At 39.4% G+C, this 26,473-nt stretch overlaps 2 protein-coding genes across 8 annotated transcripts in view; one reads left to right on the top strand and one right to left on the bottom strand.

The window, feature by feature from the left end:
• sgsm2 (small G protein signaling modulator 2) overlaps positions 1 to 15,105 on the top strand; it is a 141,496-nt gene extending 126,391 nt beyond the window's left edge. For 4 of the 5 annotated variants that reach the window (XM_037980658.1, XM_037980656.1, XM_037980655.1 and 1 more), the window contains 7 exons: positions 2,268 to 2,645; positions 3,236 to 3,360; positions 5,050 to 5,132; positions 5,820 to 5,929; positions 6,637 to 6,733; positions 7,181 to 7,348; positions 10,934 to 15,105. In XM_037980658.1, the coding sequence (XP_037836586.1) occupies positions 2,268 to 2,645; positions 3,236 to 3,360; positions 5,050 to 5,132; positions 5,820 to 5,929; positions 6,637 to 6,733; positions 7,181 to 7,348; positions 10,934 to 11,022 (1,050 nt within the window). In that variant the 3' untranslated portion in view covers positions 11,023 to 15,105. The remainder of the gene's footprint in view (positions 1 to 2,267; positions 2,646 to 3,235; positions 3,361 to 5,049; positions 5,133 to 5,819; positions 5,930 to 6,636; positions 6,734 to 7,180; positions 7,349 to 10,933) is intronic. The other variant, XM_037980657.1, reaches the window with a different exon arrangement.
• Positions 15,106 to 19,202: 4,097 nt separating this feature from the next.
• Positions 19,203 to 26,473, bottom strand: part of tpst1 (tyrosylprotein sulfotransferase 1) — a 75,586-nt gene continuing 68,315 nt past the window's right edge. For 2 of the 3 annotated variants that reach the window (XM_037979967.1, XM_017436546.3), the window contains 3 exons: positions 23,242 to 23,292; positions 22,438 to 22,506; positions 19,203 to 19,655 (listed from right to left, as the gene is read on the bottom strand). In XM_037979967.1, the coding sequence (XP_037835895.1) occupies positions 22,471 to 22,506; positions 23,242 to 23,292 (87 nt within the window). In that variant the 3' untranslated portion in view covers positions 19,203 to 19,655; positions 22,438 to 22,470. The remainder of the gene's footprint in view (positions 19,656 to 22,437; positions 22,507 to 23,241; positions 23,293 to 26,473) is intronic. The other variant, XM_017436547.3, reaches the window with a different exon arrangement.

Raw genomic sequence — 26,473 nt, 5'->3', positions numbered from 1 at the left:
AGCATTAGCAGAGTTAGCATATTACCTTTTTCTGCTCCGTGTCGGACTTCTTGAACCAAATCACAGACGTCCCCCTCGTTTTGGTAAAAGTCTTTCTTCTTGGGCTGCCTGCTAGCTGTCTCTACTTGTTGCGACCCCAGGTTTGATACTTCATGCGTCTCCATCTTTCAGCACTTATGACTTAAATGCCGACACATACGGTGGCTCACAGAATACGGTGTGCCGCCGGGCCGCACAGAAAGCCGCTGCCGTAAAGCATGTTGCAAACCCACACGTAAAGCAGCGTTGTGTCGCAAAAGGGAGGTTCTTCGCTAAATAGTTATTTTTTCTTATTATTTATCACTTATATAAACTGAATGTATGCAAAGTGACAACACTAATACATTCGTCGTAGCCTACAATATGAAATATTTACATGAATCACTGGTACAATTTTGATAGAGACGAGAAAATATATCACAATAGACACTTTTCTATCGTCCCCACGATATGTATCGTTATATCGCCCAGCACTAATCTCGTTGCTGTAAACTGTACTTTTCTTTTCTCACAACAGTTAGATTTTCCAGTATGTTTCCACAGAGTTTTAAAAATCAAGTTATGCAACTTCTCAGTCTGACTACACAGCTGTATTGTAACATGTTTTGTGACTCTGTTAAAGCTTTGGGAATAGCACAAAATATGTATAATTGGAATGAAACAACAAATATATGTCAGATTCAATTAAACAGACAATGTTTTTGTGAAGGAGCCCACTTCAAAATATCTATTAGGTTTAGTTTTGTTTTCAAGGGGAGCAGCTTTTTCTTTTTTTTTCTTTTTATTTTACTTCAAGCAAGCTCTCAGGTTGGAATAAACACAGTCAAACAAAAATTCATAACCTGTCTATGGTACTATCACAAAACAGTTATGCAAAATGGCCATACATACCGGCTGTATTACTACCTCACTTGGTGTGGGTTGGCTTCAAAAAAGATCCTTTTGAAAACGCAGCGTTTGTGTGGACACGGCTCGAGTTCATCTTATAATGAGAAATGAAGGCATTAGAGCCATTTTTGTCAAACTCCACAAACAATGTTTTGTGCATGTTTATGCAATATTGTGCATAATGATGTTTACCCTTGTTGTGGCAGCTTACCCTTGCAGTAACAAGTGCCTGTTTTAATAAACATAAGGTGAAGCTCTGTGTTTGAGCTGTGTCTCTCTTTTCCCTTGAAATCTAGCATTTGCGGCATACATGGACTGTATAGTTGTATGCGGGACTGTACTCGTAACTTAGAGCAGTGTAGCATTTTAACCTGCTGCTTCCACTTGACAAGCAATAGTTAGAGCTTTGTCCAGTGTGGGGTCGTCCTCCAGCAGGAACTTATCTTTCACAGCACTGAGATGTGCATTGGAAATAAGCTGATCTGTTATAAGTTCATTTTCCATCACTCCAAAGCAACATGACGCTGCTAGCGCTCTAAGCTCTGCGACATATTGGCTCGCAGTTTCATCTACATGTTGCACACGTCGTCTGAATGTGTGACTGCCTGCCAGTGCGTTAACTTTTGTGACAAAATGTTTTTCAACTGCAGCCATGTTGCACCTTGATCTGGTAGTGTGTAGAACAGTGGCTGTCCCTTCTAGTCCTAAGCAGTGTAGTAAAACAGCACGTTGGCCAGTCATCTCAATTAGAATTTATGACGAGCAGGTATTTCTTAAATATTTTTCGCCACATTGTAAATGGTACAGGAGGCTCACCATCCCAGTGGACTCGGTACTGAAGCGCACGTTTTGTTGCCAATTTTGTTGTGGGGGTTGTAATGACAAAGGAGATGGCTGGTAAAAACTCACAAACTTTATTACAAACATGCTGTCATGCTTGGCACCATCACAGAATTCAGTTCAGCTCTTTCTCCTTCTGCAGTTCCCTTAGTTCTCCTCTGTCCTGTGGTGTCACAGCAGTGTAATCTAGTGACAAGAAACAACATTGGATGTTTCCCTGATTAATGGTCTCTATACCCTTTTGGGAGTTTTGATGGACGTACCATATTCTTCCCCATTTAACTTCATTATTCTGGAGTATTCTGTGGACGCCCATTACTTTTAATGAAATTAAAACTTAATTTAAATTGCGGATTGTAAGACACCAAAGAGAAAGAATACCAAAGGGTATTTTTGCTGTTGACTGTATTCCTGTGGCATCTTTGAGAATCCAACAGCAGCTCTGTAGGACTGAAGCACTGTCACTGCCTGAATTTTATATTCTCCTTATCCTTTCTCAGGTGTTCATGTCTGTGGATGAGCCAGAGGCAGGGAGTCAGGAGACCCCCAGTGGAGAAGACAGCACTCCCACCATGACCACCCTGGTCCCCCCTGCCGCTCTGCCCCCTGAGGAGCGCCCTCTGGTAGAGTTTGATTCCCCTGATTCGGGTCTCCCTTCCTCCCGGAACTACTCGGTGACCTCTGCTCACTCTCAGATCTTGTCCAGCATCGACGACGGTCAGAGCACAGAGGAAGAAGGAGGAGGGAGGGAGGAGGGCAGAACGCCAGTGGGGGGCCGTCAGGACTCCATTGAGGACAGGTTGTGCAGTCAGCTGGACAAACTGGTGACCAGTGGAGCTGCTGTTGATGTGACATCAGTTTCCCTCTCCTCCTACACAGTGCGTACACTTTATAGATATGTCTGATTAATCAGACAGAACAACAAGTGAGGAGTTTGATTTCCTCACTTGTTGTTCTGTCTGATTAAACTCCAGTTAAAGCTCACTGCAAAGTTTGAAATCCAACATAACAAATATGTACCAAACTATATAGGACACATTAACTATCCAAACTTCTTTGTCTTCATGACTTTGCATTGATCACCTTTAAAGTCTGATTTCCAAGACTGTCAAAAATGTGGGAATTTCACAGAATTATCTTGAAGGGAATTTTGTCATTATTGCAGGTTTTTGGTCTTATCAGAGTTGGTCAAACTAGTTGAACTTATGCGATTAGTTTTTTCTTACCTTAACTGTAAGGTTTTTTGATAGAATGAAATAAAAACAAATTAAAAAGCTCACACTAACTCAGTAATTTCCAATTAGTCTTTTCACAAGTTAAAGTCCTCTAAATCATATTGAATAGCTCACAAGTTGTCTTTAAAAAGTGGCTGCTTTATTTTCCTCACAGTAAAAAAAAGGAGATGTTAAGAAGAAAGCAGAAACTTAGTTTTTACTGTGATGTTGATCCCCCGTGTTTCTTTCCACAGATCGAGCTGCTGGACACAGTTGCCCTCAACCTCCACAGAATCGATAAAGATGTGCAGCGCTGTGACCGCAACTATTTTTACTTCACCACAACCAACCTGGAGAAATTACGTAACATCATGTGCAGGTAGAAAGGGCCCTAAAGAATGTTTTCATCCCACTCTGCAGCTCCTCACAGCTTTCGTTCTGCTCCACACTATGTTACTGTTTTTGACTCACTTTGAGCACGCTCATAATTGTCATTTTTGCAAACCAGCATTAAATCAGTTCAAGAAATAAAGCTCTGCACACTATCTGTTCAATAATAACATTTATTTTGATTTTATTTAAAATGCAAGCTGCTATTTTTAATCAAAATTTACTTAAAGTTGCATTATTTAAAAAAACTTGGACATTTAAGAATATGTCATGTTTATACATTTGCAAACCTTTCGAATGTAAGTTTGGTTTGTAAATGTTGACTTTCACTTACTTTTTATGCTGTTTAGCTCCTAAACTAAAGAAACAAAAAACATGCTACATGTCCCAACCAGGCATGGGCTTGTATGCGATTATGATGAAATAATAACAAGAATTTCACAGAATTAACACTAAAATTTTAAAATGCAACCATGATTTGTTGGCTTTTATTTAAAAAGATTATGCAATTACTATTCATTTTGCTGTGTAAATAGTGTCACAGATTGATAAATGATTATTTGGCAAATATAATAATAAAAGAATGCCAAATAAAATATTTATTTATACTTATTTTGTTTTTAACTTCCCCCTTATAAATAGGAAGACTGAGAGAACACAAGTAAACATGTTATCAGTACTTTGTTTAAAATTTGTCAGCTTTTGTCTTACCTCAGCACAGATTTCAAACCAGTTGGTGATCAGATCAGCTTATTATATAATTTTTTTATGGTGATATTTCATATTAGGCTGAGATTTTAATTTAATCAATGATATTCAGAATAAATTGAAAATTGAAATTCATTTAAATATAGTGTCAGCTAAAACACCAAAGTCAACAGGCTGTTTATATTTATTTATAATTTTCAAACATTTGTACCTACCTTACTTCTTTTCTGCTGTTCTGCTCTTTGTAAAGTAACACTGAGAGCCTGACATGCTGATGGTAGGAATTACCTCAGGTATTAAGGTGGGGACAACATCACAAAAAACAAAACAAAAAAAAAACACACTTTGTTTCTGCTATCTTATTAAAAGCATTTAAACGAGAGGATTGGTGGGACAGAAAAATGTAATAACTTCACATCATGACTTTATAACACTGTAGCTTGGTGGTCAGTGCTGTGGTCTTATAAACCTGAGGCTGAGGTTTGACCCCAGGTTGCTTCAGGAAAGCCATCCGGCTTAAAATAATTGCCAAAACCTTCATAAGTTTGCTCTTTGTGGCAACTCCTGCAGGAGGGAGCAGCTGAAAGAAAAACAACTTTTCAACACTTTTGTAAACCTTGAAACCGGTAATTAACCCATGCCTGTTCTGCCTTGTACTCTGGGCTTTTTGTTTAGAGACAACAGCCTGCTGGTTTAATGTTATTAAAGGAAGTGAAAATTAACAACCATTGACACTCTGGAGAAATGAGAAGGAAAAAAAACAAGAGCTGAAAATCTAAAAGAAGTAGTAAATATGAGTACTACAGAGACAGATGATAATTCTGTGTTATGTTATGTTTAGTACTTTAATACTGGTGCTTGGTAAAAACCTGAAAAAAGATGAAACCAAACACTTTTTTAAGTTAAATAGTAGAAGTTGTAGTTTCATCTAATAGTTTCTGCATTGAGTGTGTGTTTCTCTTGCCTGCAGCTATGTGTGGGAGCATTTAGAGATGGGCTACGTTCAGGGCATGTGTGACCTACTCGCACCACTGCTGGTCATCCTGGATGATGGTGAGAGGACACACTCGTTGTTATTGTAAATAATGTCAACTGTACAGATAAATGTAGGTGTCTCAGTGAATCATTAAACGGTAAAAGTATCACTACCATGACTGTGTTGGCTTTAGTTACTGTTTTATACTGTTCAGCTTTTCTATGAGTTGTAAGGAGTTCATAGAAATAATCATTTTCTCCACAAAATTACTTGTTGCTGTGAAAAAACACTTACAAATCTGTCTAATACAACAAACAGTAACAGTTTTGTTTGCCATATTGTTTTATGTAGGTGAAAGTAAAAAGGAAGTTAAAAGCCAGTACTGTTTTATGGGGCTCACTGTCCCCAAAAGCAATATTATAAAGTAATATTTTAGATGCTTCCCTGCTTCGGCACACCTGATTTACATTATTGTGTTGTTCAGACTGAACTTGATTACTTGCTCAGGGTGTAAGTCAATCATTTGTATCTGGTGTTGGAACAGGGACACATCTAAAACATGCAGGAAACAAGTTTAAGACACACTGAGTTAGGCAGAGTAGAGAGCTTAAAGAGTTTTGAAGGCCATGCCACCCAAAACATTGCAAATATTTATACATTTTATATCTAATTTAATTTTGTGTTGAAAAGTTTGAAAAGTGAAAAGTGACGTGGTTTTGTTCTAGAAACAAAGCAACAGTTTGTTTTTTGTGATTGTGTATCAGAGTGCTTGGTGTACAGCTGTTTCACTCAGCTAATGAAGAGGATGAGTCAGAACTTCCCTAATGGTGGAGCCATGGACACACACTTTGCCAACATGAGGTCACTGATCCAGGTGATGGATAACATCTTCTTTCTCTGTATGTGTGTCTGTAGGTGTGTATAAATGTGTGTGTGTCTGTGCATGTGAACACACATGCATGGGCACCTGATTATGTAACAAAATGGGGGAGCACCCTGACCCTAACCCAACCTGGGATGTAAATCGTAAAACATGATGTATACATCACAGACATTTAGATCATATTTAGTCCAACTTTAGTTTAGACATGTTCAACCCAAAATAATCATCTACAAGGAGCTCGCAGTGAATTTCAATATTTCAGCATAAAAAGATTTATATTCTCACTTTTTATAAACTTGTGGAAAGCTCAAGTGTGATATCAGTTTCTTCTGTCTGATTCATACCCAGAAAAAGACGCAGGACAGTTTCATAGATGTAAAACAAACACTTTGACTCTTGCTCTGAAAAACAGCTGAATGCTGACTGAGTACGGAGCAAGCAACTACTGGTGTTCAGCTGAGTTGGACTGAACCATCTCAAAGCTGAGGGATAGGGTGTAGAATGCAGAGTGTTTGGAACATTACACTTTTAGTTTATATTATCACTCCCAGCAGTAACTCTTGTGATATGGCTGGGAGTGATAATATGTTAAGTCAGAAAATGGGGGAATAGAAACACAAGTTTGCACCCCCTATTTAGTAAATAGGTGTGTTTGTGTGTGGTCTGCTGAACATGGCTGTTGTCCCCTGTGGTTTCAGATTCTGGACTCGGAGCTGTTTGAGCTGATGCAGCAGAATGGAGATTACACTCACTTCTACTTCTGTTACCGCTGGTTCCTGCTGGACTTCAAAAGAGGTGAATTCTACATTCTGTCCTCTACCTGACAGTGTTTTACAGTAATATCAGCAACAGGGAGTCACACAGACTAAAGTTCAAATTACAGACTTTACTGATGCTGATAACTGTGTTGTGCTCCGTGTATGTGTGTGTGTATTTGATACATTGTGGGGACAATTTTCCGAACATATACTACCTTGTGAGGACCAACTGCTCCTCGTGGGGACCAAAGCCTGGTCCCCACGAGGAGACATTATGTTTTTGGGTTAGGGTTTAGGTTTAGGACTAAGGTGTGAATTGAGTTTAGGTTTGGTTTAGGGTTAGCTATGTACTGGTAATGGTTAGCGTTAGGGTAAGGGTCAGGGTTAGGCTGTAGTTAGGGTGTAAAAATGAATGCAAGTCAATGGAAAGTCCCTGCAAAGATAGAGAGACATAACATGTATGTGTGTGTGTGTGTGTGTGCAGAGCTTCTGTACGAAGATGTGTTTGCAGTGTGGGAGGTCATCTGGGTGGCTCCCAAGATCTCCTCACACCACTTCGTCCTCTTCATGGCCCTGGCACTAGTTACAGTTTACCGGGAGATCATCATAGACAACAACATGGACTTCACCGACATCATCAAATTTTTTAATGGTACGACACAAACATATCATGTATGCTAATATGTATAAGGATTTATGGTGAATATAAAAGGTCTACGCCCTCCTGTTTAAATACCAGGCTGATGCAGTGTAAAAAACTAGATTGTGATAAATTATTATTTTCTAAATTCACCATTACTATACAACTTAACTGGAAAAAAAATCTGTTGTGCGAAAAACTATAAAAAATAAAAAGATTCAATAAGAATGTTGCACAAGTGTGCACACTCTTAAACTACAACTTTGTTGAAGTGCCCTCTGATTTAATTCCAGCCTTCATTCTTCTTGGGAACACACCTGCCATCAATTGAAGGCACTCAGATCAACTTGAAATAACTTTCAGCTGTCCCTACAGGATTTTCTCTTACATTTACTCTCCATCCCTCAGTAAAATTGAAGGTTCACAAAGAGCTCACAAAACATCCAAAGGATCTCAATGTTCAAATGAATCATCCTGGAGGTTACAAACATTCCCTCTCATTACATAACCAATGGAACACAGTAAAGACAGTCATTAAAAAGTGGAGAAAATATGGAACTCAGAGACATGACAGAACTGGACGTCCCTCCAAATCCGATGAAGAGATGAAACAGAAAGTGGTCAGGGAAGCTGCAGAGAGGCCTACAGCAACACTGAAGGAACTACAGGAGTCCTGGTTGTGTTCTACATGTGACAACATCTCCTGTTAGGAAGTCCTTTTCTTACAAAGAAAACATCCAGGCTCAGATAAACATTGTTATTAAAAAAAGCCTTTGATAAATGTGTTCTGGTCTGATGAACCTGCAGTTTAACACTTTGGCCACAATCGCTAAAGGTTTCTTTGGTTCAGGAAGAAGACTGGATCAAGAAAAGAACACCACACCCACAGTGAAACATGGTGGTGGCACCATCATGCTATGGAGTTGCTTTTTTCAGCTAAAACTGAGGTTTTATTCAAGGTGGATAAAACTACAAAATATACCAAATACTTCTTTATTTTGGCCTAAAACATTCAGGTAGACACCTGGTGAAGATGAAGATTTTAATTTTTCAAAATAATGATGACCACAGACATGCATCCAAATCACCAGAAGAAAATACATTTTTAAATGTCCTGCCCAGATTCTAAACCTAAATTTGGTAGGAAACCTGTGTGGTGACTTAAAGAGAGCTGTGCACAAAAGATAACTTCACAATCTGACAGATTCTGAAGAGTGGGTCAATATGACCAAGACCAGGTGTGGCTGCTGATAGACTGCTTTATAAGAAGACCGAAGGATGTAATTAAATCAGAAGGTGCTTCAACAAACTATTAGTTTAAGGGTGTGCACACTTATGCAACCAGCTTCTTACATGCTTTTGTTTTGGATGTTTTTCCACAAACCTTTTTTTTTTCAGTTAAGATGTAGAGGATATATGTTTCAATGAAGGTGAAAAATCAGACATTTTAACATGTTCTTTATTAGTCTATATTTGCCAGCAGTGTTACTTTGTTCTTACCTCAACTGATGTGTTGTTTAGTGAGCAGTGCAACAGAAATATTGTGTGAAAATATTTTAAACTTAAAGACAATGTGAAAAAAAAACTGGAGCTAACTATCCACATTTAATAATATTAAATTGTAGTTTTTTGACAAACCCCAGTAAATTACACACAGACGTTTCATGAAAAACACCTTTTTAATTTACTTTTTTAATTTGCCCTTTCTTACTGACTTAAAAGCAGTGCAATGACATCTTAAGCAGCTAACAGTACTTTTTATCTTAATATTATAACAATATGCATCGTCATATTAAATATTCTTCCATGAGTTTTCAAATATGACCCATTGAAAGAAAAGTTAATCACCCAGACAGAGTGCTGGAAATGAAATGAAACTGCTCATGTGACTGTTTTCCAGTGATTACAATATCAGCTCAGATGGATAGCGTTAGCAGAACTTAGGCTAGTGCTGGTCCCAGGTCAGTGTGGGCCCCTCTGTTCTGCACCAAATCACAGCATTTATCCAGGCCAGAGTCATCCAGTCATATCCTCTCCAGCACCAAGTCAGTCCACAGCTGTTGGAACTGGTCCTCGAGACCCGGCAGATTGGCTGTGGGTCAGAGTTGGTGACTGAGCTGATACGTCTGATTGGGGAAAGATCTATGGGGTTCCATTAGGGCCAAAAATATGTTTATGTGTTTATGTAAGGTGTGTATGTAGCATGCTATGTATATGTTAGGTGATATGTTAAGTGTGTATGTATTGTAACATGCCTATGTACTGCGTTGTGTCTATGTTCCGCACATATCATTATGTCACTTAACATATTCACCTAACATATCACTTTACATATCACCTTACATATCACCTAACATATACATAGCATGCTACATACACGCCTTACATAGACACATAAACATATTTTTGGCACTAATGGAACCCCATAAGCATGCTACATACACGGCTTACATAGACACATAAACATATTTTTGGCACTAATGGAACCCCATAACGATCAAGGACCTGGTTGGTCACAGGAGGAGCTCAACATGATGCAGGCAGTCCATAGTGTCTATGACACCATGTGTGGATGAGTGTAGTCTTGTTCAAAGAGTGTACCAGAGTTCTGTCTCAGGAGGCGTACAGCATGTGGACGCAGGGTGTCCCTTCCATAAAAACTTGTAGCTTAGTTGAAATGTTTAAGAAGTTGAAAAATATTTTTTTGTAAAAATTAAAAATTGCATTGATGTCAATAAATAATTGCAGTTATTTTCATCAACAATTACTTTTATTTGCTGCAGCCCTACACCACACCACTTATCATCAGTCCATGTGTCTTGGTTAAAGGGATAGTTCAGTCAGTTTTGAAGTGATGTTCTGACAACTAGTCATCAGTAGTTTGTACCTTATCAGCTGCAGCGTCAGTCATTCTGTCAGGGAGAGTGGGGAAAGAGGAAAAGCTTTTTGTCCAGACTAGGCAAATAAATGTCTCCATTTTCATCCTTTTTCAGGCTTATAAAACAGCTCTTTCTTAAAGACAACATGCTGCTGTGAAATAATGCTACAATAGCTAAATTAAACCTCTCCATGTTTGCATGACACCGTTTGTTTCGTTTGTTACAGTTTCCTCAACCAAGCATCATCCATGTTACTGCATGAGCACATGTGTGACGATTGGTTGAGAAAACAATGACAAACTAAACAAATGGTGTCATGCCAAAGCGTAGAGGCTTAACATCAGCTAATGTACCGTTGTGGCTTTTGAGAAGGCGTTGTTTTATAAGTCTGAAAACTGATAAACTTTTCCTCGTTTGGCTAGCCATTAGCTGAGCCAGGACAAAACCTTCTGCCTCTTTTTCCACTCTCCCTGAGAGAATGCCTGATGCTGCGGCTGATAAGGCGCTATTGATAACTATTAGACAGAACATCTCTTCAAGGTTGACTGGACTATGCATTTAATGTTGGTATTACCTGATGCATAGGGTTGTTTTCTCTTAACAATAAAAGCTTATGAGATTTATTGTTGAATAATTGCCCGATAAAGTGTACTTTATCCAGGCACAGTGCCTGGATACGATGTGTTCTTGCTTCTGTAACGCTGTCTCTCGCTCACAGAGATGGCTGAACGTCACGATGTTCAACACATCCTGTGGATGGCGCGTGAGCTGGTGCACAAAGTCCAGTCTCTGATGGACAACAAGTGAGTGCAGGAGAGGAGGAACGGCAATGTGTGTCCGGTCCTGCTGGAAACTCTGCTCTGCCTCTCATCCCTCCAAGACACTCTCCTGGCCTCCACACATCCAGAGCAGGTCACAGGGGTCCAGGTCTCCTTTCTGCCCAGAGGAAGGTTCTGAGAGCGGCTCAGGAGTGTTACTGTGGCCGCCTGGCTCTGCAGCTCTGTTTACATGTACCTTCACATGGAATGCCAATGGTGTCTGGTCAGACATGTGGATTTGTCTGCATGCTAGTGAGTTTAATCACACTGTGAAAGCATTTTCCCCCCATCTCCCCAGTCCTACTGTGTGTGTGCATGACAACACACACACACACACTATTTTAGCCCTGTCAATGCTTCGCAGTCTTACATGACTCTGAAACTAAACATACTGGATGCCTGTCAGGAAAGCTCAAGCGCTGTCAGTGTTTGCCAAATGTGTTCCTTAGTGTGGTGCCACAGGACACCACAAGAGGGCAGGATTTACTCACAACATGGAGGAGCAGAAGACTTTGCCACGAAAATGTTTTCATCAGTGACCAAATGGACTGTGCCAACTGTCTTTTCTTGAGTATTTTATACAAGCATGTGTTTTTACTCGTGCACCCCCATTTTTAGTTTTTGTCTAAAAGTTGATTACACCACAAATGTTGCCTTTTATTAACAACCCAAGGTACTTAGATGCACTTTCTTGTGAGAGTATTCGTGCTCCCGATGAAGGTTTCAGCTAACTTGGTGGTGGTCCGAGGCACCACGGGAGGCCATGCTATTGTAAAAACAAACAAACAAAAAAACAAAAACAGAATGAATTGCAACCAACTTTTCTGAACACAATAGTCAGAATTTAAAGGATATGTCACTGCTCCATAAAAAGAAAACAACACAGCACAAAAACAACATTAAAAGCACACAGGCCTGGTTGTTTTATAGTGTTTGATTGTCGGGTCATCTTGTCATTTTTGATATGAGAAGAATGATGACATGTTTTTAGCACTATTAACTAAATGTTGACCAGATTAAGTTCACGTTACTAGCCAAACTCATCTGTAAAATGAGATCCAACTCACTTTCCCAACTATACAACAATATGCTATGATCAGTAGTGTTATTAGTTTTGTTATTTCTTTGTACATCGTTGTTTCTATCCATATAAAAACAGAGGAGACAAAGTGCAGAACTTAGTTTTTTTTCACTGGTGTCACAAAATGTGGAAGTCATTTGATCAGAGTTCTGATTGCAACTCCAATTCCAGTAAAGTTGGAATGTTGTGTAAAATGTAAATACAAACAGAATGCAACTATTTTCAAATCTCATAAACCTGTCACAATGAAACATAGTAAATATGTCAGAGGGTTAAACCAGGAGTGGAGAACCTTTGGCCTCTGGGCCCTATTAGGACCACGCGATTTCAAACAAATAAATAAAATAATTCAAACCTGGAGTGAAAAATATTGACAACCAATGGCATTTCTGTGTTAAAATTGTCAGTAATGCATTTATTCGAGTCAGGATCAGGGTCAGTGAACACAACAGTCAAACATCTGCGCAAGAGAGATAGGGTGAGTGGCAGGTGCTAATCATCGTGGCAACAAAAAACAAATAAAAGTGGGTGTTAAATGCCATATGTTTCAGGAGTAATAGTTGAGCGATTATGTTTTTTATTGAAGTTTATAGCAAACTGGTGTGTGTAGTTTGTGACGAGGTGCTGTCAGTGGTGAAGTCCGAGCTGCAGAACCTGAAAGGACAGATTCAGACTGATAAAGCCACTGCTCTTTGGTAGTTTAGATGCACAATAATCAGCATTTACAAGACCACAAAGTGACAGAGGCAACATGAGAGCAGGTTTTGTGATGAGTGAATTAATAGCAACGAAGCCAAACCCTAATGCAGAGTTTGTGAAGGAATATATCATTGCTGCTGCAGAGCTGCTTCTTGAGTCCAAAAAGAAATGTAAAACTGAAAATAATCTGTTGTACTATATACAATCTGCTGTTCATGCCCGTTTTTGGAGGTATTATAAAGTTATTATATTCTTTTTGTTGTTGTTTTAAAAGGCAGAAACTATTCAAAAAAATGAAAAAATCTAGAAACTGAAAAGAGTTTGAAAAAAAAACATTAACACTTTTATCAGTTTATAATTGTAGCATCATATGGGTTCACAAATTGAGTGTGGCCCTTAGAGGACTTTCTAAAAAAGGTTCTCCGTTCCTGGTTTAAACCAAGAGAATGTACCATGTTTTTTGGGGAAAAGAAGGTCGTTTTGAATTTTATGGCAGCAGCACATCTCAAAAAAGTTGTGACTTGATCACTTGTCCCACTGTGAAGCATCTCCTCTTCTTTTAACATCAGTCTGTAAATATCTAAGAACTGAAGAACTGAGGTTTTGGAGGAGATGTTGTCACATTCTGTCTAATGGAGGATCTAAATGTTTAATAGTCCTGAGTCCTCTTTGGTAGATTTTTTTTTTTTTTGCTGGTTAGAAGCATTTATTGTTCTAAAACCTGTATATACTTTTCTGCATTGATGGAGCTTTTCCAGATGTGTAAGCTGCCCATGCCAGAGGTACTAATGCACCCCTATACCATCAAAGAGGCAGGCTTTTGAGCTGTGTCCTCCTTATTAAGAAGACTGGTGAACCACTACTCCTTTTTACTTCTGAGAGATTCAACCTCTTTAAAATGCTTTTATAATCTAACTGACCTGGTGCCAATTAGCCTATTCAGGGCCTGCATAAGAGCACTGGAGTGCATGACGAGTTCAGAGGAAACTCCAACTCACTTTAGATGTAGTTTCCCAACTGTACAACAATACGCTGTGATCAGTATTGTAAGAATCCGGGATTGGAAGCTTAGAGAAGCTGCATGCACCCACTGATAACTGCAGGATCCTGAGATGTTTTCTCTGAGGTTTCTGGGAAAAACCTGGATCCGCCGGTCCTTTTATGACGTGTGCAAACAATGGGGGAAAGAAGAAAATGATTTAGGAACCAGTTACCCTTCAGACAAGACTTAAACATGCTCAGTGATCTGAAGGCACCGAGTTACCGTAAAACTCCTCATCCTGTCTGGAAAAGTGGTTGCAATTGTTCTGATGAAACCTGAAGCCCAGCCTCTGAAAATCCAAACTGTTTGAACTGAGCGGGTCTAAAAATCTAATTTTATCTTCTGTAGAAAAGATATGAAAAAAAAAAAAAAACATCTTTAATGCCAAACTTCCTCTGCGATCAGCGTTACAGTAGGAAACAGCACATTCGTGTTTGCGTCTGACGGGAATCAGGCCTTTTTGATACAGTTTCCTCTCTGACTCATCAGTGTGACCCCCACCCACCCACCCCCCCAAGGCTGCATCTTACAGGTCATCCAGCATGGACCTCCACCTGTGATACAAGTGCCAAGAGTCTTCCCCAATCCTGAAGTGTACTGTAGTCATGTGGCTCTCTGATCTTATTAGAACGGGTGGTGGTGTGGATGTACGCTGTCACTGCCTCCGCTCCCTCCTCCTCCCTGCTGCCACATTGACAGAAGTGGGCGGGACCAACTGAGGCCCATGGCAGAGCATTTTTCTTCCAATCAGGACATTGTGTACCAAAGCCTTGAAACAGCCCCCTCTGTGGCATGATGACAATGTGCAATTTCATACTGCATCTTGGAGACTGACTGTTTACTACGTGTGTGAACTACTTTTGACAATGGCCGTCTTGAATTCTTTAACTACTGTGCAATTTCTGTTGTTTGAGAAACCCATCAAAGTCTATATTGCTGTACATACAAACCAAAAGCCCAATATTTGTATGAAGACTGAACATAAAGATATAGAAATATATAACTTATTTTGAGATCTATTTTTCTGTTGGTTCCAGCAGTCGGAGATGTAACCCGTGCAGAGATACCGAATGTGTGCAGACCATGTTATTTGTTGACTGTTAAGTGTTCTCTATTAATGTTGTGCACTGACTTTAAGATTTCCGATTTCTATTTATTTAGAGAGCCAGTGACTGCATCGCTGAACATGTATTAATAAGGATGTATCATTTGCCTTGAATGTAATGTATCATTAAATAAGAGGAGGTTCATTACTGTGCTGCTCTCTTTCCTTTCATGCTGCAGAGATGAAAAGATTTGACTGTTTGGAAAAAAAAACTGCTGTGTTCTGTGTTTTTAATGGTTCTTAAAGAATTAAAACTCTCTCATCTGTATTTTACTATTGAAAAGAACTAAATGACTGTTTCTTATCGCCCTGAGGTGAAGGCAGAGTGATAATCTTTTTGCCTGTGTCTGTGTGTGTTTGTCTGTACCATTACCAAATATCTCCTGAGTCACTGAATGGATCGTAATGAAGCGGTCAGACAGTAATGACTGCTCGTACACCTACAGCTGATTCACGTTTGGAGTCAACCCGATTCAAGATGGCCGCCACAGCAAAGCAATTTTACCAAGCACAAAAATGACAAGAATTCAGTCAGTCAGAATTTTAGAGGTATTGCGCTAAAAGTAGATGTGGTAGTTGCTGACAGTCAGTCACAACACATACTTCCAACGCTCGCAAATCATGCGGGATATTCTAATATCACATGGGATTATGAACAATGTGTTTTTAAAGTTTGACCTAAATGGCTACAACCCTGTCATTTCTCAACACAAGATGATCTTAGTTTAAAATTCTGGCATGAATGGCAGCAGGTGATATGCTAAGTCTTTAATTATGAAGCTGCTTTTAGTAAAACACTTACTGGACATGCATTTTCACAACCCCCCCTGCGCCCCACCCCATCCCTAAATCACAATATTCCAAACTGCCTGAAAGAAGCTTTGTTCTGGTTCTTTTTGGGGACCAGATCCTTTTTATTCGGGCACCTCCCATGTAAAAAAAAAAAAACCTACTACAGTGTGTTAGGGTCACTCAGAAGAACATAAATGAGGAGAAAGTGTTTTTTTTATTATTATTATTATTATCATGAGATTATAGATATTATTGACTTAGTGTGCTTTTTCTGTCAGTGAAATTGACACTTTAATCTCAACATTTAATAAACCTGACATCAGCATCTGCCGAGTTAAACTCAGACTCTGTCCTGAAATTAACAACCACCCAAAATCTCTCATTTGTGCTTTCTGTTCAGTTTATAAATTACACCAATGCTAGATTTTAATTTATTATTTGCAGTTAAACTATTTATTTTATAAAGTTGTGATTCAAGCATCTGATCAGTGGTGGGGTTTTTTTGTACTCAAAAGTCATAATTTCCCAGATCCAAGTTGGAAAAAGGACTTTGCAGTCATAATTTGACCCCCCGCCCCCCCAAAAAAGTCAGAATTCCAACTCAGAAAGTTGGATTTTCCTGATCAGCCCCAACCTTAAAATCCAATATGTCTGACTTGCACATTAAAAACTGTAAGAGCTACAGTACACAACTTATTTTCATTTCTGTCAGATTTTATCTCAGTAACTCAGTCACACATCTTACAGTCCAACCTGTATTAGTGAACGTGTGTGTTTGAATGCTGAGAAGTCCTTTGTTATCAGCTTGTATTGCTAATGCTAGTTAGCCTGGTTGCTTAGTACAATTAGTAAACCCTACTGGTTTTCTGATTTACAACTAGGATATGGTTAAGTCAAGTCTGACGTCATTCCCAGATCCAAGTTTTGACTTCTGAGTTAAATGAAACGATACCCCCTGGCTTTCTGAAAGGTGACCCTGGAGCAGACCCAGAATTTCCTGGAGCTCCTCTCTGGACCTGGAACACCTTGGGATCCCCCAGGAGGAGGTGGAGCGTGTCAATCCGTGTATCATTCGTTCTTTCCATTTTCAATTGACAATCAAAAATCAAATAAGGAAAAACAGACTGGTTATTTAGTTTTTTTTATTATATCAACAAAAACGAAAAAATGCCTGGTTTTTCATATTTCACTTTTAGGCTAAGATCGAAAACACGAAATTGAAAAACGGGAAGCAGGACAGAATTTGATTTTATTATTTATTTGGTCAGGTTTAGGTGACCCGAAAGTAGCTCTGTGCGGCAGCTAAGGTAATGTAGTGGTTACTATGGCAGCGCTAGAACCACTGATAGAGGACTCGTTTAACAGCGGTTTGAGCCTCAAAACACTACGTAAGTCTCCATGGCTGATGGGTCTGACTGGATTATCTGGTCCTGATCGATCAATATTGAACAAACATAAATATGTAGACGCCTCATTACGTCCCGGAGCGTAACGTGAGTCGCCGCTATGTTGGACGGATCTCTCCTCTCTCTAGTGCCCCTTTCACACGTATCCTAACGGTCCCGGCTCCACTCTACTCTGCTCGCTTTGCGAGCATTTAAATCTGCATTTTTTCGCACTCAGTCGCTGCTTCTTTGGTCCCTGCTTCGGAGTCGGGCCAGCCGGGTCGGCCCTGCTTGGTGGGTGGCGCAAGCTTAGCTCCTGTTCACTCATTGGTCGTGGGTGTGACCAGGTGCAAGCATAAAGAGCGAAGGTAGGAATATAAACAACAGCGTTAGCTTACCCTGCAGCGTTTATGCCGTCTGTCCCCCAGCTGAAGGCGCTGTAAAGCCTGAAACCTCCGGCGGATAACAGCTGTCCTACTCCGCGCAACAATCACGGCATCCAGAGCATTTCTTCCACTGCGCCTCTCTTCCTGAAGTCTCAGGAGAATCCCCATAAGTTTAAAAACAGCAACAAAACAGGGCCAAAGTTGTCCATAGCGCTTTCGTTGTTTACACAACTTGCGCTAAACAACAAAATGCTAACAGGAGGAACTGGTGCTCTCTCTCTCATTAGCTCTTTGTTTTTTTTTTTTCCTTCACATCTTGAAGGTTTCCCAGTAACACAGATTTAAGGAGGCAATGAGAAGCTGCAGTAAGAAGGAGGGTTTTGTTGCTACAGTTGTCTCAGCTCTGTAGTGAAAATTTCAAACCAAAGAACTTTAACAGGACCGGCTTAGAGATAATGTGACCCCAAAAAGGAGGTGATTTTTTTTTTTACTGTACATGTTAACAAAAATGTCTATGATTCATGTGTACAACTATAGTTAATATAGTGTAAACCTGTTTTTACCTGGTAGTTCTTTCTGCATGTTTAGGAATTAATGATGTATTGTGTATTACAATACACTGAAGGATACTAAAACCTTTTCAAGTTGTTTTCAATTCTATTGTTTTTAAGTATTATGTGTCTTAGGAACACAAAAACCTGAAGGAAAGCTGCAGAGAGCTTCCAGTGGACCATTCTCTCCCTGAAAGTGAAGCTCAGCTCTCCAGCCCCAGTTAAAGCAGGGCAGTGTGAGACCCTGGAATGACCTGGACTTTTTAAAGATTACTTTTCCAGGCCTTTTAAAAAAACTGCATGTGTGTGCATACACAGCACACAAAAATATAAAGAAATGATTGATGTGGTGTATACAGAAGGCTCAGGATTGTGTGTGTGAGAGAGTGAAATAAATTTGAATGAACAATCAAACTTGTTTTTTTTATTAAAATATGAAATGTATTGAACTATTCATCTATTAATATGCCATACTATATGTCTGTCTTTGTTAACAAGCATAAAACAAAGTATTTTAGCAAGATAGCACATATGTTTAATGTGTGAAAGCTTACTGTATCGTAACTACATCTCTGCTGTTTGTAACAAACCAAACTCTGAGAAAATCAGGTAAAGATTCAGAGAGTTCTGATTATTTTAGTTGGACATACAGCTTCTTCGGTACAAAGAAATAAACTGGGGGACGCGTGAAAGACCCGGCCAAGATGGCAGCTGCGCTGACTCGTCAGCTCCAACAGACAGCGCCAGTCTTCGAGGTGTCTATGTAAACATTGTCTATGGTGGCCGGTAACAAGCTAACGTTTGTTGTTTGCTAGCACTCCCTACCAAACTTCCGGGTCACCTAAACCCGACCAATTAAATATTAAAATCAAATTCTGTCCTGCTGCCCGTTTTTCCATTTCATGTTTTCGATCTTAGCCTAAAAGTGAAATATGATAAACCAGGAAGTTTTTCGTGTGATAATAAAAAACAAAAACAAAATAACCAGTCCGTTTTTCATTATTTGATTTTTGATAGTCAATTGAAAATGGAAAGAACGAATGATACACGGATTTGTGTCGGTGGGGAGAGGGGTGTCTGAGTTTACCTCCTCTTCTTAGCATTAAGGCTTAATAAAAAGACTAGCAACAGGTTTAGGTGTTTTTTTTTATAAAAGCATTGTTTATCACGGTTGATACATCAAACTGATCAGTACCCATGAAATTGCACAATACAAAAGCAAAAAACAAAAACAATAAAATAGGTATTGCATCTTCTAAGAGCTCATCCTCCATTCATAAATACTGGTTTTGATTTCAGTTCACTGTAGTTTCTTACAACAGAATCACAGTTTCTCTCTGAACAGCCATTATTCTTGCAAGTCGATGAGTTTGATGAGACACAAATGACAATCAGCGGACATTGGGTGGTACTGAGAACCGCTATGGTTCTCTATCTAAGGTACAACACTGAAGGCTGAGAGTTCTTCCTAAAGAAAAGGAGCGAGAGCAGCCGACAGGAGGAGCAGAGGCTGATTCTGGTGATGATGAGGTCCAGCACAAACAGTGAGATGACGTCTTTGAGCCTTTGATCCACCAAGGCCTGGAAAAGAACATGAGAACATGCTGTTCTAGTGACTTGCAGGTTTTTGTTTTTGTTTGTTTTTTTATGGAAGATTTGTCAAGTTTTAACATTCCACTGGAATCAACCAGAAGACTCATAATGGTAGCATTAAACACTTTCACTAATCCAGCTGTGTGGACGGGGCTTGAAACAGCTGTGTTCAGAGTAATGAGCACAATCCATTTCTTTACTAGAGCTGAAAAGAATTAAACAAAAAAAAGTAATAAAATCACAATAAGGGCAAGATTCTTAATAACAGGGATGGAAAATGATTTAAATAGTTATTAAATTGATGAATTTGAATATTTAATGTGACCATGGTTTGGTAAGCAGCTGTCTTTTTTTGTCTTTTATTATTATTATTATTATTATTACTACTACTACAATTAATAATAACAATAATAATTATATACTTTACATTTAAAATGGACTTCTAATTTTTAAAGAAAATTTCAAAGTGCTATATACAAACATACCATTACAAAGATTTAAGTTTAAGAAGTGTAAGATCTGTTAAAAAATGTTTTGAGTTTATGTTTTAAAGGTGTCCATCCTGGTCCTGGAGGGCCACTATCCTGCAGGTTTTAGTTGTTTCTCTGCTCTGACACACCTGATCTGAATGACTGAGTGATTATCAGGCTTCTGCAGAACATGGAGACCTGCTGAGGAGCAGAGAAACAACTAATACTGGTCAGTTTTAAAAGATCAGCAATCGGCTTTGCCTGAGCACACGTAAGTCTGAAAATGAAGTTGCAGCAGCAGCTGCTACAACCAGCCCACAGTTTAGTCTTTTTAAGCTACAATGCTTTTCTCTAAATTATTTGTAAGTGTATAAGCTCTTCTAAGGGTTGTTAAATACACATTTATTTAAGTTAAACAAAAATACTGTACATATTGTCTATAAATAAAAAGGTTGATGCTTTGAATCAGCTATCAGCTGTCCTAATTAAAGTTTGGTATCAGCCTTGCTGACAGACAAATTTGTATCGGTCGACCACAGAAATTGAGCTTTAGTTTCAACAGCTTTTTTTTTAGTTGTCTGCATGTAATTTACTAGGTGTTTAGCTTTTCCAAGCTTCTACAAAGGCATCATAGTTCACTCCGCCTCCTCCTCCTCTCCTCTCACAGACCTGCAGCAGGCTCTGTGTTTATGTTTTCGATGAGAAGGAAATAGCAGTTACTGAATTTTCAGAAACTGTAAATGAGTGTTTTTAAAGAAAATCAGTGCTGGATCTTACATCTGTTAGAGGTTTGGATTAAAACCAGCTTTTGATTTTGATTTACTTTGAACCAGACACTCTGGCTCAACTTTTTTATGTGAAGATTTCTACAAGTCAGCTTAACGCCATCAGCTTTACTCTGGACTTTCTGAAAGCTACCATTACTCGACAAGAGTCAACATTGCTGTCTCTGAGAAAGCTCATGTTGCTATGTCCCTGCTACATCAGGATTCAGAGACTTATAGAGACAATTAGCCTGCTGCTAACATACTAACTGAAAACAGCTGTCAGACGAAGCTAAGAAGAAATTGTTGAACAAAACGGTCAGAGGGTGGACTTGTTCATTAATACCATCAACAAATGGTACGTTTCGCTGTGCTAACATCTTTATCTTGGTTCCTGCACCGAAGCACCTTCAAAACCACAGCAGTAATCTGTGGGGATGAGAAGTACTTATAAACTAAAACACTTATAATAGTTCATCTCTGTCCAATATTTTAAATCTTATTTATTTATTATTCATAGTGAAGTTGTAAAACAGCTGATGGCTGTCAGTTCAACCGTGGAAGATTTTTACAGATTACAATCTTCAGTCTTTGCTCTGACACTGAGCTTTAGGTAATTAAACTAATTAGGAGAAACTCAACAAAAAGTGACAGAAATGGGTTTGAACCAGATTAATGTTCAAATAATAATATAGTTCAGATGTCTGAATGTGTTGACCTGCTGACATCCTGTTTGTTGCTCAGCTGACAGCCCTCTGTGTGTGTATATCTGCTTACAGCGCCGGTAACTGACATCTGATCGCAAAACATTGGGTTTTACACATTTTACCACCAAATGCATATATTGTATATTGTGAGAAAGCTATAAAACTATTTCTATAATAATTTTAGGTCATATGACCCAGCCTGCCCTGACTGTAATTATTTCAGGCTTTAAAGAAAGAAGGGTCCCGTGTCCCCATAGATGTGTGTGTGGTTTTTTTTTTTTTTTTTTTTTTTTTTGGGGGGGGGACGACTAGTATTATCATCTACACCCAATTTGTCCACCCTGAAGTTTCAATGTGAGGACAGCCTGCTCTTTTTCAATAAAAACCTTTAATTGCTGAGTGTTTTTAAATTCAGTGTCACTTAAAAAACATTTTAGAGAATCTTGATCTCATTTTACACAAACAAAAATCAGTTCACATTTTAGCGTGAATTGTATTCTTTACTCATTCAAATATTGTTGGCAAGTGGCTTTCAGTGTCTTTGCTCCTTCTTTACAACTTAAACACAGCAGCTTCAGTCTCCCATCTGTGTGAGATGTCATGTAGCAGATTTGCTGGTTAGGCTTCACCATCTGGAGACCTTCCATCTCCATATGCTTTCATTTCAATCCATCCATCCATTTCCTTTTAAATGAAGAAGATTTTTTTTTGCAGGACTTCCCTAACTGTGTCAGTGTAGGACTATGTCACATGCTGCCTCTCTGTGTACATTAATGGAGTGCAAATTCTTAATTGTACACATGGTCCTCAGATGGCTGTTAAGCTGTACCTGTGTGCTGAAGCGCCGGCGCTCTCTCTGCTCCTAACTCAGGTTGGGTCTCTCTGCAGACTTCTGCATCTGCGTGAAGAAAACAGACAGACAGCTAGTCAGTTTTCAGTGCCAGCTCAGAAACGCACAGTGGAAATACAGAAGTAAGTGCAAAAACCAAAGACATGCTGACACAGCCGATTCACAACACTGAAGAAACAAAATGTGACTGCAATGAAAAACAGTTTCATCAAACTGCCAGCAGGGGGCAGAGGGGTTCTTTAGCCAATATCAGGCTCTGAAAGAAATAGAAAACTCGATGAGACAAAAAAAATATCTGCTGAAAACAAAAAAGATGGAACCTGCAAGGAAACTGACACCAGAAATCAACCACGGGTGGCATTTGATGGCCAGAAACTCGGGTGAAAAAACAAGAAATGACAAAGTGAGCAGATGGAAATCTCTGAACTGATCTTCCACTTGGTTTACCTTAAATCATCCACCCATCTATCCATTTTTACACCCACACTTCTGTTCAGGGTCGCAGGGAGCTGGTGCCTATCTCCAGCGGCGATTGTGCAAGAGGTGGAGGACACCCTGGACAGGTCGCAAGTCCATCACAGGGACAAACAACCATTTACATTCTCACTCACACCTGGGGACAATTTAGATTTACCAATTAACCTGTTTTTGGTCAGTGGGAGGAAAACGAAGTAGCTGGAGAAAACCCACGTGTGCAAAGACACAAGCAAAAGGCCAAGTCGGTTTAAACAATAAAAAAAAAAGCCCAACAAAAACTGAACACGGCCAGAAGTGTTACAGTACCTGTGATTGCTCTTTTAGGAAATCTGGGAGCTGAAATTCCCCTTTAAAGACCTGGAAAAACAAAGGGCCAGCTTTAGAACTTCAGAGATCCAAATGAGTTCAGCATGATGTAAGAAAACTGCTTTGAAACTTGTCACACATAAGACAGCTGCTTTATAACTGCCTAAGAGCCAGACCGGGCGTGGAGCAGGAGAGCTGCTGGGCAGGATGCACCTAGAAAATCCAGCCAGCAGGAGGCTGAAGAGCATTTCCAATAAACAGAGGCAGAGGAGGAAGACAAAGTATCCATGTCTTGTAGGAATTCTCTACACCAGTGGTGTCCAATCCTGGTCCTGGAAGGCCACAACCCTGCATGTTTTAGTTGTTTTTCTGCTCTTCAGCAGATCTTCATGTTCTGCAGAAGCCTGTTAATCACACAGTCTTTCAAATCAGGTGTGTCAGAGCAGAGAAACACCTAAATCCTGCAGGATACTGGCCCTCCAGGACCAGGGTTGGACACCACTGCCCTGTACTGCGTGTTTATGGGTGTTAAAATGGATATTTATGAAGGAAAAAAAAAAGGGTTGATTTCTGAAGTTACATAAAATGACCCATTTACTACAAACTGTTGTGTTTCCACAGAATCTTAAATATCTCCTTAGGAAGTGACCTCCTGTTTACAGGAGGAAGAAACTGCAGAACACCGTCGCTGAATCAGCCAGAGATAAAAGTAGAATTGGAAGACTAAAAGTGTGATATGGAGGTAAGAAAGAGAAAAAGACGCTGAGATCAGCTTCTTTAATCTGACTCAAAGTTGGCTGCTTCCGTTGCAGAGTAGTAATGCAGGTGTAATGTTTCATTGTGTGCACAATTTGAGTCACTGAAACAACCACTTCTATTCTCGACGGCTTCCTCATCCCCTTCCTGCGCTCATCTGATCTGTAAAGGCTTCATTCAGGTCAGTGCTGTGGCAGTTGCAGTTGTTGATAAAATTAAAAAAACTATGCAGTCCAAGTCAAAAGTTAACACATGGACTTAAAGTACATATTCTTTCCACGTCTCTCTCTGGTAAGTGATGCCCAGTGATGCCTGGGCATCCAAATGATGCAAAAATAAATGAGATTCATCACATTTAACCATCTGTTTTCTTGGCTCTGGGGTTCAGTTCTGATGTCCATGTGTAGAAATGGGTCACCATGGACACCCTGACCAGTTTACAGCTACACAACCACAAACAGGGAAGCATTTCGTGTCTTTTTTTTTTTTTTTAAATCAGAACCAGCATAAACGTTTTTAGTTGTTTGAGCTACAGCAGCTCCTCTATCAGATCAGACAGCACAGGAGAGGGTTACCTCCCCACATAAATCGATGAATCATGTCTGCACCATGGATTCCTGATAGTAGGTCCTGATCTGATCACTGCAGTCCGGGAACATATCACAAGATCTGAAGTTGAGAAAATGAAATGCCAAATCTTTCTCCTTTTGGCAATTTATCTTCAAGAAAAGAATAATTATGTGATGTCTGATGTTTCTTGCAATAAAAGGAAATTATGATTTTTACATTATCTGTCAGTGGTGATAATGTTGTGGCTGAGTAATAAGTAACAGGTTTAGTTTTGCAGGGTACATATTGTATTTAGAGGTATTATTGCCTTCCTTGTGTGTCTCTGTTTGCCTGTCTGTTAGCCAAATATCTCATGTACCACTGTATGGAATTTAATGAAACTCTTAAAAAAAAACTTTTGGAGTCAACGTGATATAAGATGGCCGCCACATCTAATCAACATTAGAAAACAAAAATGGCTGTAACTCACAGATAATGGCTAAAATTAAGTGTGGTGGTAGCTGAGAGTCATTCCTAACATATTCAGATCTTTGCTTAAAACAATGGTAATAACGTTTTGGTGTTAACCCCGGTTACTTGTCTGTCGTGTGTGTGTGTGTGTGTGTGTTTGCCCATCTGTTAGCAAAATAGATAAGCAGATTTAAATGAAACTCTTAAAAATAAATCATTGAATGTTTATGTTTAACTTTTAAACTCACCACAGATCTAAATGGCTTCACAGCTAATTAACATTAGCCAACACAAAAATGTCTTTAACTCAGTTAGTTTGACAGACATGATAGTAACAGAGGGATTCACAACATCTACTGAGAGTGCTACTCATTGTGTAACATCTTGCTTAAGTCTGTGGCTTAACTGTTAGTCAACACTTTCTGTTTGCAGAATATTTCACCCGACCCTGGGGAAGCTGATCTTCAGCCTTCTGAGAACGACGAATTAAAACTTCCCCTTACATGAAAAACTAACTTCTTAATCCCCCCGTGTACAATCAGGCTGGTTTGTGTTCCTGAATGACTATTCTCCTCCTGAAAGCAACGCCGGGCCAGAAGTGGAACATAATCTGAACGGATTCCCAACAGCAGAAACAGAAAGGCCACGGCATGTTTCTGATTTCCTCCTGGAGGCCATTTTCAACTTCCCTCAACACTCAGAGGCTGCAGACCAGACTGCTCTAAGCCCGTACAAAGCCTGTGCTGAGAACAACAGAGACTGCAGCAGAATGCCTTCTGCTTGTGCACCACATCAATGTAGGGTCACACTGATACCAATACCACTATTGAGTAGTGCTGGGCGATATAACGATACATATCGTGGGGACGATAGAAAAGTGTCTAACGTGATATATTTTCTTCTATCGTCTCTATTGTTTCTGTCGTTTCTATCATAATTGTATCAATGATTCATGCAAATATTTCATAACGTAGGCTACGACGAATGTATTAGTGTTGTCACTTTGCATACATTCAGTTTATATAAATAGGAAGAAAAAATAACTATTTTGCGAAGAACCTGCATTTTGCAACATGACGCTGCTTTACGTGTGGGTTTGCGACATGCTTTACGGCAGCGGCTTTCTGTGCGGCGCCGTGTTTTCACCATAAGTGCTGAAAGATGGAGACGCATGAAGTATCAAAAATCCAAAAAGTGCAAGGTCAAGCAAGTTGTAAAAGAGCCGGGGAAAGTTGCGAAAAGTGAAACTATAGCCGGCCGAAGATAATAGAGTCTGTTGTCATTTGATACTGTTACGTCGTAACAGGTACATATATACATTGCAGCTAAAGTTCAGTTAAATGTCACTTCGAAATAAAGCTTGAAAAAGGTAAGAAATTAGATTATTTTTTCATATTTTCAGAGAATAACTGACAACGTACAAAATTGGGGTATATTGTGATATATATCGTTATCC

This window comes from Kryptolebias marmoratus, linkage group LG2 (assembly GCF_001649575.2).
Source record: "Kryptolebias marmoratus isolate JLee-2015 linkage group LG2, ASM164957v2, whole genome shotgun sequence".
Lineage (NCBI taxonomy): Eukaryota > Metazoa > Chordata > Actinopteri > Cyprinodontiformes > Rivulidae > Kryptolebias > Kryptolebias marmoratus.
Note: the sequence above shows the minus strand (reverse complement) of the source record. Positions and strands in the feature narration are given on the sequence as shown.